Source organism: Toxorhynchites rutilus, chromosome 2 (genome assembly GCF_029784135.1).
Source record: "Toxorhynchites rutilus septentrionalis strain SRP chromosome 2, ASM2978413v1, whole genome shotgun sequence".
Taxonomy (NCBI): Eukaryota; Metazoa; Arthropoda; class Insecta; order Diptera; family Culicidae; genus Toxorhynchites; species Toxorhynchites rutilus.
The window spans coordinates 116,446,809-116,462,659 of NC_073745.1; the positions used below are offsets into that span (position 1 = coordinate 116,446,809).

A 15,851-nucleotide genomic window follows, 5' to 3' on the forward strand; every position below is an offset into this window, starting at 1 on the left:
AAGTGGCGGAAAAGAAATAGCATTATTTCGTTTCTGCGTAATCATCAGAATTCAACAAAGGAAAGTGTGACATTATTTAGCAACATGAGTCAAGCCGTGATCTCCAGGATTTGCAAGGATTACAAATGCAGTGAAAGGTTCATTGAGTTCTGAGAGGGTCATGCCAACATCTAGTCGAGTGGACGCGAAACCCGTCCTCTTTCATCTGGTATTTGGATGAAGACTGAGAATTTTGAAAAATGAAAATGATCTTCTAAGGAATAGTTTGGAAAAGACTAAATCCCTATTATTTACCCAAAACACACCATCCTATCCCTCGCGTAATTCATTCCAAGCGAATTGTTTACAAATAAATCTGCTCGAAAATTCATTCGAACAGCGGTTTCATTTTATCTCGGAAAGTAGTGTGAACAATACGGTACAAACGAATGAACAACGCCTTATCACACTTCGGCTCGATTGGTTCGCAACGGTGGCAAAAACAGGTATCAATAATGTAGCCCTCAGTGCTGGTGCTGTTTGGCGCCCTGAAACGATCGTGTTTTTATATGAGCGCACCAAGGCGACGAAAAGTGTCCATTCGGAAATCCGGTTCGTCGATTTAATCCGGAAGGCGGGTGGGCACAAAAACTTAGCTGCATTACCGATGCAATAATAATACTGCTTTGCACTTAGTATTATTCGATTTTTTTCCACTTACGTTCCGCTTTTTTTGTCTTGCCCGCTACCAGGTGGAGGAAAAAAGGTTAAGCTAAAAACTTCCTCGCGATAAAAATAGTAGAAGAAAGCCAAGTGTTCGGTCGGAATGAAACTTTAACATTATAGTTTCTGTGCTGCTGAGCTTTTGTGAGTGCAGTGAAGGGAGAAAAAGTGTTTCGAGAAAACGAAAACATATATCCGGGAAGCAGAAAAAAAAAATCCAAAAAGCGAAGTTTTCGACATCAATTGGTCTGCGAAGTGTGCATTTGACCGGGGCGAGAGAGCGTGAACAAGACGCATTATCAAAGTGAGATTTGAATAAGAAAAAAGTATACACAAAATGCACTTTAATCAAAACACGCTTTGGCACTAAGCGAAGAGCTGAAAGTGCAAATGAGATAGCGATTCTCGTTTGGTCCGAGAGCATCTCATCGTCGCTACCTTCAAGAGTGTGATAAGGTAATGATTATTAATTTCTAACATCATTCGCTCGGTCGCTAGGGTCGTTTGAATAATTGCAGCTTTACTGTGATGTAGCATTTCGCCGGAATGTGTACACAAACTTCCATATCTCTCCTACCGTTGGCGTTTCATCTTGGCGCGAAAACACAATCGTATAGCCATCACGCCGAAAAGAGCCACCCGAAAAAAGTAGTTAGTAGTTTTTCATCTAGGGTCGCGTTTAGTACTAGCTGGTCAGTGTATAATGAATTGAACCTGAAGCCCGGTCTGTAGCCAGTCTGAAGGTTCACAGCAAACAACGTTTGGTGCTGCGTGACCCAACATGCTAAACACTATATCCAGATAAAAAAGAGTTCAAAACAAGCAATTGCGCAAATCCTGCGGTACATGGTGAACTTTTCATTCGAGCCTCCTGCACTTCATTCAGGCAGGCAGCATAGGCGAAATTAAACCGAATTCCCACAAATGTCCTGCCTTGTCCGGTCACCCAATCCAACCAACGGTTTAAGCCATAACGAACCCTGCGAAAAGTGTCGTTCGGTTACCATTCCCTCCGATGTTTTTTTTACTGCCTATGGTTTCGCTTTGGGAACGAAACATATAGTCTCGAATTTTTCCCACCTTTTTTTTCACCTCTTTCTCTCCGCTTTCCACTACACCGCGGTGCATTTTTCTTCGCATGTCCCGCTCTAAACTACAATCACGCTAAAACATCTGAAAAATGCAATTTTCACTGAACCGACACTATCAAGCTGCTGCTGATGCTGCTCTGCGAATTCCCAGCACCGACGATTGGTTTTAGTTTTATAACGCTCCTTTCTTTATCTCATTCCCTCCCGGCTGCTGCTGTGTATCATTGGCAGAGCTTTTGTTTTATATCGAACGAATTGACTACTAACACCGCGAGATTGGTATGGAGTGAGGTTCGTTGGCGCCCCGCAGCTTCCTAAGCGCTCGAAATGCATTTTCTGTGTTTCAACTTCCCGCCATCGCCATGTCGATCTGATTGAATGCAAGGGCATCAATATTTCACTCGCAAACAGGGACTTAACCGATTCCGGGGTGCAACTGATCGGTGGCATATGTGGGGACGATAGTCTCTCTCTCTCTGTCGGATTCGGATCCTTCGATGTTTATTCCGGACAGAGATGGTTAGAAAACAATAAAGTGAGATTCGCAGTAAGTCGTTATTAATAGTAGTCGAATGATTGCCCAAAACATTCGCTTAGAATGTGATCGGTATATTGTGAAAACTTGGAAGAAACTTGATATTCTTCAATATTCATTTCTGTGCAATTCTGGCTCCGAAGAGGAATCCCCCAATGTTAGATCACGTCTTACTAGCACGAACGCCCACAGAGGAAAGAGGACGAGTCATGGTTACACACGTTAAGGTGAAGGTGGAAGCTAGCCACAAATGGCTGCCACAATGGCGCTCATTTCTTTCATCTCCGTCCCTCACCCCTCGCCCGAAAATCAATAATTGCGCGAAACTATGTGAAGAAAATGATCGTTTCGCACACTTCCCATGAAGTAATATCAACCAAAATCTAATCGATTACTCACAAGATATTAAATTTTCATCTGCTGTCGCACTGTATAGTGAAAAACGTCGGAAAACTCGAGCAAGTGCTCTGAAAGTTAAATTTTCATTTTTCAATCTTCGGCAATGGTTTTGTTTGTATTGGTGAAAGCATCGTTATTTTTTCGACACTGATGCCAGACAACATCATCGAAACAGCTATCAAAACCACTCAATAAAATGTTATTCCTGAGTCATAGCCTTTCATGTCATGAAAATCAATAGAATAAAATAGTGTTGATATCAATACAATCATTATTTTTACGTTTAATGGGTCTATAATGTAAATTTTAGCAACTTTAATATTGGGTAAGAAAATTGTATTGCAGAGCTCTGAACACTGCCACGGCTGCCTATGCTTTCAAAAACAATAAACGGAAAAGTATTACATTCAATCAAAATGTCTCAGCCAACGAAGAGAAGGGTTAAGGTTCTCCAACGTGAATATGTGAAAACAATACGACCAACGAAGGAAAATATTGAGGAATTATCAGCATCGAGTTACTATGCGGTAGAACTTGTTAATATCAAAAGAGCCCCAATTCGCATGTGTTATAAATTTGCACATGTTACGCTCGCGTATAATCAGAATTTTACTTCATATGCAAAAATACCCCTTCTATATATTTATGTTTGCAATTGGCATGGTTCATCGGAACATATCGTTCATACATTTAACTTCAGTATTGAATTGATATTTTTTTTTCAAATGTATTCAAAGACTCGTGTCAATGAAGCGCCACACAGCCTGATAAGTGAATTGATCTATTTACATGTGCTTTGCTCTTCTCTCACAAACACTATTACCCCATTTTTACATGTGGTTTTACCTATACTACTACAATGGCTAGCTTCCACCTTCACCTTAACCAAAGTATCGCCTGCTATGAGATACAAATATCCCTGTCACCTGAGTACATCTAGTTCAGTTCGGTTGACACTTCTATTAGTCAATAAGCTCATTTCACAATTCCTTGATGACGTGTATCACACAATTTCCATGTTTTTTCATAGAGAACAAGGAATTCTTGTACAGTGACACAAATCCGTAATCGTACTCCACCATGCAGATCTCTTTTCCCTTCATTTGAAAGTTGAAAACAAGCTTTCGGAACATTCTATTTAGATAAAATTATAGTGTTATATGAAAGTTAAAAGGTTTGCTATCTGTTTTCAGAATAATGGTTTTCATTTCTATAAAAATGGCGAATGTATGTGCTAATGTATGAAAATTGACTCAAACTCATAATCGTACGCTGGTTGAAATCTCTACTCGATTTAGAAGGCGTTGGCCAATTTCCTAATTCCATCATTATTATGGTATCCCTTGTTCATTGCAACTATCTGTAAAGACGTAGCTGTCTTTAGATTTATCTACGAGTTTTTTTGTGTATTCGGAAGGTATATTTATCATTTTTTTCATTAAGTGGTTTTCAAAATCGTCATTTTTAGAAATTTTATGGTTTTCAAATTTACTACACAGATAACTTCCTTAGTTTTTTACAGGGATTGATGTCGGAAGATTGTGGAAGGATATCAATAACTTTTGATAATGTAACCATGTGCGAACTTTATATCTCTTGAGCTCTGGGTCATTGTCTTGGCAAAACTTGAATCCTCGATTCCATCCCATTTTGTTGAGACTTTGTTTCATATTTTCCTTCAGGATGATCAAGTAAACATTCTGATCCAATACTCAATCGATAAAAATCCAATTGTTTCTACATGTACCCTCATACCATCCCTCCACCACCACCATGTTTAAACGTTGTTTTCAGATTTTTTTACGTTTAATTCATCGTTGGCTTCCTCCATACGAAACGATAACCATCGGAGCTAAAAATATCAAATTAGGACCCATCTATGGAAACACCAAACACCATTTAAGCTGCCCTTCCTAGGCACATTACAAACTTTTTGTTTGCTCAATTTGGTTTTTATCGATGGTGTAATGGATCAGAATGTTTACTTGAACATCCTAAAGGTGTAGCATGTAGCAAAGTGTGAACAAAATGAGATGGAATCGAGGATTCAAGTTTTGCCAGGACAATGACCCAGAGCTCAAGAGATATAAAGTTCGCACATGGTTACATTACAATTACTCAAAAGTTATTGATATTCCTCCACAATCTTCCGACATCAATCCCTGTAAAAAACTAAGAAAGTTATCTGTGTAGTAAATTTAGAAACCATAAAATTTTTAAAAATAACGAATAAAAAACCACTCAATGAAAAAAATTATAAATATACCTTCCGAATACATAAAAAAACTCGTAGATAAATCTAAAGACAGCTAAAGATAGTTGCAATGAAGAAGGGATACCATAATAATGATGGAATTAGGAAATTGGCAACGCCTTCGAATTCGAGTAGAGATTTCAACCAGCGTACGATTATGAGTTTGAGTCAATTTCCATACATTACCACATACATTCGCCATTTTTAGAGAAATAAAAACCATTATTCTGAAAACAGATAGCAAACCTTTTAACTCTCATATGACACTATAATTTTATCTAAATAGAATGTTCCGAAAGCTTGTTTTCGACTTTCAAAAGAAAGGAAAAGATATCTGCATGGTGGAGTACAATTACGGATTTGAGTCACTGTATGTGGGGACGACAGTCTCTCTCTCTGTCGGATTCGGATCCTTCGATGTTTATTCCGGACAGAGACGGTTGGAAAACAATAAAGTGAGATTCGCAGTAAGTCGTTATTAATAGTAGTCGAATGATTGCCCAAAACATTCGCTTCGAATGTGATCGGTATATTGTGAAAGCTTGGAAGAATCTTGATATTCTTTAATATTCATTTCCATGTTTCTTCATAGAGAACAAGGAATTATTGGGGGTCTTCGTAGCCAGTTGGGCCCTCAATTGACCATCATTGTGTTGTTATAGAATAACTACGTCCACGCAACCATCATCAGCGATGGAAATCGATCCACGTTGGAACAAAGATAGATTCTTCCATGCAACTGCTCTGCTCTGCAAGAAACATCGGGCTGCTGTTCTATAAATAACACAACAATGATCAATATCAACTGTCTCCGCTGTCCGGTCTGCTGAATAATGAAAGAACAGAAAGAATACCCTTACGCCTAAATGGCTACTACTGTGTAATTTAACATAATGTAATGGAACAGAAAACTTAACGCCCAAATGGCTACTACTAACTACTGTGTAATTTACAATTTATAGAAACATGAACATATGTACATGAACACGATTAAAACCTTGTTACAGCTAAAAAAAAGCTAATGAGCCTAATAAATGAATAAATGGGATAAAAAAAAGGAATTATTTGATGTGATTGATAGGTGAATGTAAGGAGCCCATTAACTAGCTAAAGAACCAGAGAGCAGCTGGCAAAGAGCTTTTCAAGGGAGGTCCGGGAAAACTTGTAGAGTGTAGACAGTAACACAGAGCAACTACCGGAGTAGTGGAAGGACGGGGTTATCTGCCCCATCTATAAAAAAGATGACAAACTGGATTGTGGGAACTATCGTGCCACCGCAATCCGGAATGGTGCCTTAAAAATTCTGTCTCAGATCCTCTATCGCCAATAGTAAGTTGATTTGTGGGAAGTTATCAGGGCGGATTCATGCCCGGTTGCTCGACGTCGGACCAAATTTTTACATTGCGGAAGATCCTTCAATAGTTCCGTGAGTATAAGATACCTAAGCATCACATCTTCGCCGACTTCGAATCCTTATATGATATAATCGATCAACGACAGCTATGGAGAATCATGGACGAACACGACTTTTCCTGATACCTGACAAGACTCAATCAGCGACGATGAACGGTGTGCGGATCTCAGGCGATCTGTCGGAGTCGTTTGCGACTCACATGGGGCTTCGACAAGGCTCCACATGGACTCTCCAGTCAGCTTTTCAACATGGTGCTTGAAGGTGTTATGGGGAGAGCGGCCTTCAACATGCGGGGCACGCTTTTCAACAAGTCTTGTTTATCACAATACAGAGAATAATAATTTTGTTAAGACAAACTATTGAACAATTGAAAATGTTAGGCATTCTCTCAACAAAAGTCCCACGTTCTGAATGGTCCAATCTGTATACCTCAAACTATGGTGACCAAAAAAAGGCAGCGAAATAGCCAGGTACAATCTAAAAGAAGGTCTCTGTTGTCTATGTCGAGTTGCGCGGCAAGGTTGCCACATTTGCACAACTCGATTGGACTTGAGTTGAGTGGATTACAGAATGCAAGATTGCTATCCGTTCGGGTAATTCTGACTCGATCGTATTTGAGAATACGGGTGAGCAGTAAATCAGTAGGCATATTTGGAATTTCCAAGGAAAACTATTTCCTCGGGCGTATTTTGCTGACTAACCAATCTAAAAAAGAATGAATTGAATCGCTTTCGCTATTCAACCGAATACATCCAGCAACGTGTGGGACCGAAGACGTGTAATGTTTTAATGAAGCTCATCAAGAACTTCATTATACGTTTGAACACACGCACTGTAATGTCATGATAATGCATTGCGTTTTGACCTGGCAATAGCAAAGGCTGTCTCGGCTTTGTTCATGATAGCGTCTCGCAAGTGAATGTGTTCTTCCTCACACTGCATTTGTTGATTGCGTCGTAGGAATCACAGTCATTCGCTCTCTACCTTCGCGTACATGTCGATCAGAAATTGTAGGCACAGCTAACGACCTCTTCGAATGGCGTTGTCCTGAACATGTCGATTCATCATAAAAATGCATGGAGCGCACCTTCTTGTTTGTTTCGTCTCCTCTAACTGTCGTTCATAAATTTAATTAAAAATGAGAAATGATGTTTATAATGAATGATGTACCTGTGCCGAGGTCTCGATTTTAATGTTTATGCAACACTCGTCTTGTCTCTTCAGAACGGCTGGGAGATTTTTCGCCGAAAAATCCCTTCTGACTTGCACTATAGTCACACATATTCTAGAGTATAACTGTATCCAAGCATAAAAATTGCAGCTAAGTACTAATAAAAATGACACAAGAATTACTACGTTGAGAATTCGAACTTTAGGAACGTTAGTGCGATTGTAGAAGACCACGGAGAGAGTCGTATCAGCGGTATGTGTCAACGATGAATTCCAGATTATTGTTTCGTTTTTCTTCGAATCACAATTTCTCGCGCCATTGTGCAATTTTCTAAAATGATTCCAGTAACGCTAGCGAATTGAATCTATACACATGCTCCGTAGTTGGTGTTTTATCAGAATTGATGACAATATCGTGATGGTCATTTTATAATCCGGCAAGTGTGATTTGTAGAATTTGAATAATTCATTATACTCATTTAAAAAGGCTTTCAGCTCTTCGGCGATCCACCTGGCTTTAGACGAATTGATCGCCATCTGTCAATCAACAATGTAAATAAATTCGCTCTGTTAGAAAAACTACAGCTACAAACGTTTAATTCCGTATGCTGCTCGCTCTCAGTTCTCTAGAGCACTGAGAGCACAAGGCGGACAATCGGATATCCCCGTCTGGGATATCTTAGGCAGCCGCGATCCTGATCTTCTACTTCATCTATACCTGTTCTTCAGAAACGCCGATGTCAACGTTTAATGATGTTTCCTTCGTTGTGTCCCTGTTTCATATCCCTCCTATCCGATCTATAGACTTTTACTTAGTCGCAGCAATACATACACACACTCTTTACAGATACACGGGCCGAAGGTTGTGCAGTTCACTGATTATTCAACAAGAGCCAAAAGTTGTATCGCTCATGACAACTCTACACGAGCTGATGATTGCGCCGGCTAGTGACCATTCTATCCTGGATTCCTCGAGTCGAGAAGACGCACCACGCTAGATATGAGGTACAGACTAGGGGGCGTTGCTAATTAATGGTCAGCTGCATCCCAATAGGAAGTATCCCGTGTCGGCCAAACGTACAGAGCATTGGAGACAGCAACATCCCAATTACGAGAACACTTGAGGGGCTCAGAATGCAAGGGGTGTAAGTGACTTGATCGATTTCTCTTCATCAACTTTTTATTTAGTTAATAACTCAACTGCAAAAACGTTCCCATTTAAGTTTGCTATACAATCCGATAGATGAGGTTCTGACCTACCTTCCACATTGTCAAATACAGCTGGGAATGTATTTGCAGCTAAGTTATGACCAGAAGAGAGAGTCGATGTAGAGAAATCGATCAAATCACTTACACCCCTTTCATTCTAAGCCCCTCACTTGTAATACTAACCTCGAGCCGACCGCGAGTAATCGGTTGCATATAACTAACATAGATAATAAGAAAAACAGTCGAAATATTGAACTTGATAAAAATATATATTTTGGAAAAAAAACGTTTAATTTCATTTGATACAGCAGATGATTAGAAACTTTTCGAATTCTCCTCAACTTACGAACAACTGAGCGCTTATGGCGCTTAGATTTCGAGTTTTCTCTTGCACTGACCGAAGTGAGTGGCAAAATGGTTATATCTCGAGAACTGTAGATCTAGAGTCGCATGCAGAATCCATTTTTTATGTTGCTTTGCTTAAATGGTTACGATTTTATAAAGTATTGAAATTTTATATTTTTTTTAAAAATTCATATCTCTATTTTGGTGTAAACGCACCACTGTACTTCAAACTTTGTTAAATTGGAAGGGGTTTCCAATGAAAATATACAAAAAAATATCAAGGTTAGGGTGTTGAGAGATAAAAAGTTTTTAATATTAAATTCAATTTCTGAGTAACATTTTTAACAGAGCATTTGAAATGTTATTTTTCCTAAATAGTTCATTAATTTTCCAACAGTTTTGTCAAACATCATATTTTAATCAGGCATTTGGATTGTGGGTCACGATTTTATGAAAGAAATATCAATGATTTTGAATACTGCGTTCTAGAAAACCAGTCGTCATTCAAATGGTCGGTGTTAAAACAGACCGGACCATGTGACACTTTTAAGATTTCGAGAAAATCGAGCTTGAAGTTTGTTGCCATAAGCGGGTGTCGCTGTGCTTCAAAACAATTTCTATATTTCCAAATCTGATAAATGTGGTATATAGCTTACAAACTTTTCAACTAAGGCAATCAATAACTCGAAATATCACGAAATTCCAAATAAGAAAACAAAAATCGCGAGTTTGTCTATTCAGAAAACATTGATATCCAAAAATTAGTGCACCCGTGGCCTAGTGGTTAGCGTCTCACATTATCATGCCGGGTTTTCGGGTTCGATTCCCGTTCTGGCCGGGGGATTTTTCGTCGAAGAAATTTCCTTCGACTTGCACTGTGGTCACGCGTATTCAAGAGCTTGCCCCTCGGAATACATCCAAGGCGTGATATTTGGCTCAAGAAATCTCAACTTAGTATTAATAAATGACGCTAGTTAATGCGCGCATACGTTGAGACGGCAAAAGTTGCACAGGGAACGTTAACGCCATTTAAAAAAGAGATCCAAAAATATCATTCTTTTGTACCAATATCCGAAAATAAAGTAGCAGCGAAGTTTAATTCCAAGGACAATGAAATAACTCATCATAATAAGTATAGAAATGTAAAAACATTATGATAATATAAAATTATGTATGTATAGCAGTGCAATAAATGTTCCTATAGTGGTAAGATACTCCTCCCCATCTTTAAGAGGGGGCTGCCATACAAATGAAACACAAATTTCTGCATTACTCGAGAATTAATCAAGAAAATGAAACCAAATTAGGTATATGGAGGTTTTGAGGCGCAAGAAACGTTTCTATGGTGATTAGATAGTCCTCACCCCTCTTTAAGAGGGGGGGGGGCTGCCATACAAACACAAATCTCTGCAGTGCTCGAGAATTAATCAAGCAAATGAAACCAAATTAGGCATATGAAGATTTTGGGGTGCAATAAATGTTTCTATGGTGGTTAGACACTCCTCCCCCTTTTTAAGGGGGGGATGCCATACAAATGAAACACAAATTTCTGCATTACTCGAAAATTAATCAAGCAAATGAAACCAAATTAGGCATATGGAGGTTTTAGAGTGCAATAAATGTTTCTATGGTGGTTAGACACTCCTCCCCCGTTTCTAAGGGGGGCCGCCGTACATATGAAACAAATATTTCTGCATTACTCGAGAATCAATCAAGCAAATGAAACCAAATTAGGCATGTGAAGATTTCAGAGTGCAATAAATGTTTCTATGGTGGTTAGATTCTCCACCCCCCTCTCTAGTGGGGGGCTGTCATACAAATGAAACACAAATTTCTGCATTACTCGAAAATTAATCAAGCAAATGAAACCAAATTAGGCATATGAAGGTTTTGGGGTGCAATAAATGTTCCTATGGTGGTTAGCCACTCCTCCCCCCTCTCTAACGGGGGTGGGTAAGGGTGGCGTTGGATGCCATACAAATGAAACACATATTTCTGCATAACTCGAGAATTAATCAAGAAAATGAAACCAAATTTGGCATACGAAGGTTTTAGGGGACAAGAAACGTTTCTATGGTGAATAGACACTCCTCCCCTCTCTCTGAGGGAAGGTGGGGGACTGCCATACAAATGAAGTATACATTCCTGCATGAGTCAAGAACTAATTAAGCAAACGGAACCAAATTTGGCATGTGGAGGTTCTACGGGGTTGTGCTCCCGTGGTCGAGTGGTTAGCGTCCCACATTATCATGCTGGGGGTTCGTGTTCGATTCCCGTTCTGGCCGGGAGATTTTTCGCCAAAGAAATTTATTCCGACTTGCACTGTGGTCACGCGTAATCTAGAGCTTGCCACTCCAAAATACATTCAAGGCGTGTTTTTCAGCATAGACATCTCAACTAAGTACTACTAATCAAAATGACGCAAGTAATACTTACGTTGAGAAGGCAAAAGTTCCACTGGGAACGTTAGTGCCATCCATGAAGATTCTAGGGGGCAAGAAACATATCTAAGGTGGTTCAACACTCCTCCCATCTTTCTAAGAAGGGAGGGGGGTCTACCATGGAAATGAAACACAAATTTCTGCATAACTCGAGAATTAATCAAGAAAAAGTAGCCAAATTTGGCATGTGAAGGTTTTAGGAGGCATACTAATGGAATACAAACTTCTGCATAACTCGAGAACTAATAGAGCACATTTTGGGATGTGAGGGTTTTTTGGTATAAAAAATGTTTCTATGATGGTATGACACCTCTCCCTCCTCTAGAATGGAGAGGGTGTCTCATAAAATATTACACATAAAGGATGTGTCACATCAAATTGCATCACGGAAAAACGCTGTAGAAATTTAATTTTTAGGAATTATATCTTCAGCTTTCGCTTATAATCAGATAAGAGTGTATAGATCACGTTGGCCATGCTTCACTGTCAATTTTTCGTAAATTTGGAAAAATGTCGTCGAACGAAAAAGAGCGTCGTGAATTAATCCTGCGCACTCATTTCGAGAATCCGGAGTTGTCACATCGGGACATCGGTAAGATGCTGGGAATCGTCCAATCCACGGTCAGCAGAGTACTAAAACGATACTTCGAGAACCTAACCATCGACCGGAAGGTGAAGAACGGCAAAAATGGATGCTCCGTCAGTGAAAAAGATCACAAGCGCGTAGTTAAGCAGTTTAGACGTGATCCGAGAAGTTCGGTCTGGGATGTCGCCAATAAGCTGAATTTGTCAAGTTCATTCGTCCAGCGGACCAAGCAGCGGGAGGGCCTGCGTACATACAAGGTTCAGAAGGCCTAACCGCGACGAAAGGCAAAACATGGTGGGGAAGACGCGAGCCCGGAAGCTGTACACCGAAATGCTGACGAAGCCGCATTACCTGGTAATGGACGACGAAACCTACGTCAAAGCGGACTTTCGTCAGCTGCCGGGCCTGTTGTTCTTCTCCGCAGAGGACAAATTCAGCGTTCCGGAGGAGATTCGCAAGCAGAAACTATCCAAGTTTGCCAAAAAGTACATAGTGTGGCAAGCGATCTGCTCTTGCGGAAAGCGGAGCGCCCCCTTCGTGATGACCGGCACGGTAAACGGGCAGGTTTACCTTAAGGAGTGCCTACAGAAGCGCTTACTACCACTATTGAAGCAGCACGAGGGCTCGACCATCTTCTGGCCGGATCTCGCTTCGTGCCACTATTCAAAGGACGTGTTGGAGTGGTACGAAGCCAACGGGGTCACCTTCGTGCCAAAGGAAATGAACCCGCCCAACGCGCCGGAGCTTCGCCCAATAGAGAAATATTGGGCGATTATGAAGCAGGCCCTCCTGAAGAACCCAAAAGTTGTCAAATCGGAGGCGGACTTCAAGAGAAAATGGATTTCTGTTCAAAAAAAACTACAACCTGACGTTGTACAGAACCTTATGGACGGGGTAAAGAGGAAGGTGCGAGCATACGGGCTTGGACTCGAAGTATGAATAAAAAGAAAATGCCAAAAGTTGTTTAATAGTTTTTATTTTAATGTCTAAAATTTTCAAAAGGATCGGTCTACTGGGCGAATTTCTACAGCGTTTTTTCCGTGATGCAATTTGATGTGACACACCCTTTATTTCAACAAAAAATATTCCACTCAAACATGACAATTGAAAATTTTTGGAAAATTCTGAAGGAAAAAGTGAAAATTCGAAAAATTAAATTCCCTTATGTTCTACAATTACATAGTGACAAGCGTTGTTAGTCCATTTGATGTTTGTGCTAACGAAATATCTTTATCTCCTTCTTCTTCTTCTTATATGGCACTAACGTTCCTAGAGGAACTCCGCCGTCTCAACGTAGTATTACTTGCGTTATTTTCATTAGTACTTAGTTGAGATTTCTATGCCAAATAACACGCTTTGAATGCATTCTGAGTGGCTAGCTCTAGAATACGCGTGACCACAGTGCAAGTCAGAGGAAATTTCTTTGAAGAAAAATTTCCCCGACCAGAACGGGAATCGAACCCGAACCCCCGGCATGTTAGGTTGGACCCTAACTACTCGGCCACGGGAGCATTATCTCCTTCTATCTTTACTAATAAAAATGGATTGCCGAATATAATGATAAGAGCAAAACTCAAGGAAGGAATAGTCCGATTTCGGGCTGTCTTTATTCTATCATATTTTCTGTATCAAACATTCATTCCATGTAACGGAGTAACATGTTATTTGCAAGTGGTTGAAAAATCTTGAACGAGAATTGTGTCAGAAAATAATCTGATATTATAATGATGAGTTTTGGTAGAAGTACTAGGAATTTTATAGTAAAAGGTAAATTCAACGGGGTCGATTAGAAGATCAATTAATGAACAGTTCTGCGGTTTGACCCATGAACTTGCGCTTAGTAAAAAACGTGAATGTTTGAAGGTATTGACAACAAAAAACAAATTTTAGGTGGGACGAAGTTTGCCGGGTCAGCTAGTATCTCTATAAATTTGATCTCATTTTTTATATGATTTCAAGTTTTCACTCGTCAAATAAGTAGGAAACATGGGTTTTGGGTTATTTAGAAATTATTATTGATTTTCAGTTATTCTTCAAAAAAATATTGTTCACATAAATCGAGGTTTTCAAAAAAAAATTGCTGTCAAATGTTTTCAAACTGCATGAAACTTCTAGATGTCATGTCAGATGTACATTTTCAAAAATCGACGCTCTCTGGTAATTAGTAGTGTTTTCGGAATACGAGGTAAAAAGTATGGTTTAAGGTGCCAATCAAAATGACCATCTCGATTTTTCATACGGGACTTCCTGCGAAATGTTGATTTGCACGATAGAATACCCTATGCGAAATATTAGCTCAATCGGACTTCATTTTCAAAACGTCAAACTTCGAAAATTCGATTTTTTTGGAAACCGAAAAATCACCCAAGGGAAGAGTATAAGAAATCGGGGCATTCGAAAAATAAATATGTCTGATGTCTTAAAATCGCAACGTCGAGATTTATTGTTATCTAGATTTTTTTGCCAGAATTCGACTTTTTGGGTTTTTGGTCGTTTTTCCATCTGAAAAGTAAATTTTTGACAATTTTTTTAGATAACAGTATATCTGGACGTTTCATGCAATTTAGAGACATTTGGCAGCAATTTTTTTTATTCCGATTTCATGTACTCGTCTCTTAGGTGATTTTTCGGTTTTCGATAAACTCAAATGTTGACGCCCGCGACACTTGAAAATTTTGCACAGGGTATTTTATCGCACAAATCAACATTTCGCAGAAAGTCCCTATGAAAAATTGGGATGGTCATTTTCATTGACACCTTAAACCATACGTTTACCTTGTATTCTGGAAAAAACGAAGTCCCAGAGAGTCTAATGAAATGAAATGATGACGAAAATGGTGATGAAAAGATTATGCTTTTTATCTGTTTTTGTTTATTGTTTCCAATGTTTGACAGCTTCATATATAACAGGGTGTCTCGAATAGCTTCAAATATTCAGAGAATAGGATGGTCAAGTAGTATCAATTAATTTAAAGTTTAAATTATCGAAATTCAATCACCGGTTCAATTTACCCGCATTTCTCCTACCATATAGCTTGTTTTTATACAGTTTTTCTATACAACCAAATGTTTCCGAGCTACTTTTTTATCATGAATAATTATACTCTGTTGATATTGTGAACACATTCGAAGGTGAACGGTTGATCACCTGTTCATTCAACAGCTGCCAGGGCTATATACGCTAGGCTGGGATTGGATAGATTCCTCCGAACATCCCCTGTACTTCAATCCAGATTGGTTTAAGAATATATTGGATAGAAAATATGTTTACATGCGAAAACAGGTCAAACGGTAATACTTCAATGTTATACATAATTATCGGTCGGTAGCCTTGCTCCCAGAAACAGCAAACTGTTCGATTACTGGAACTTCTTTCTTCTCCATTTTCTCTGTCACAGAAAATCCGAAAGTGGATAAATCCAATTCCATGCCAGCAGCATCGTCCATAAATCTCAGCCAGCAAAAATGGATTGTTCGCCGTCTACTTCATCGAACCTTCAGCACACCACATCGGAGGACAGCGAAATGGAATGTCTGGAGGAAAATGTTGTCGTAAGTAATTCCATATTTATTAACTTGCATGTTCATACAGTTGCCATTTTGTGCTGCTGCTGCTTGTTTGGCATGCTGGTAGTACAGCATGACAATGGCAATGGTTCTGGAAAGATGGATTACGCTATCACCGGTTAGGAACTACATGCGGAA

The 15,851-nt window shown here is 39.4% G+C and overlaps 1 protein-coding gene across 10 annotated transcripts in view; it reads left to right on the forward strand.

The window, feature by feature from the left end:
- Positions 1 to 416: 416 nt before the first annotated feature.
- The window catches only part of LOC129765355 (uncharacterized), a 180,440-nt gene continuing 165,005 nt past the window's right edge, over positions 417 to 15,851 (forward strand). For 4 of the 10 annotated variants that reach the window (XM_055765574.1, XM_055765584.1, XM_055765582.1 and 1 more), the window contains exons 1-2: positions 503 to 1,158; positions 15,545 to 15,698. In XM_055765574.1, the coding sequence (XP_055621549.1) occupies positions 15,612 to 15,698 (87 nt within the window). In that variant the 5' untranslated portion in view covers positions 503 to 1,158; positions 15,545 to 15,611. The other 6 variants (XM_055765577.1, XM_055765575.1, XM_055765576.1 and 3 more) reach the window with 6 other exon arrangements.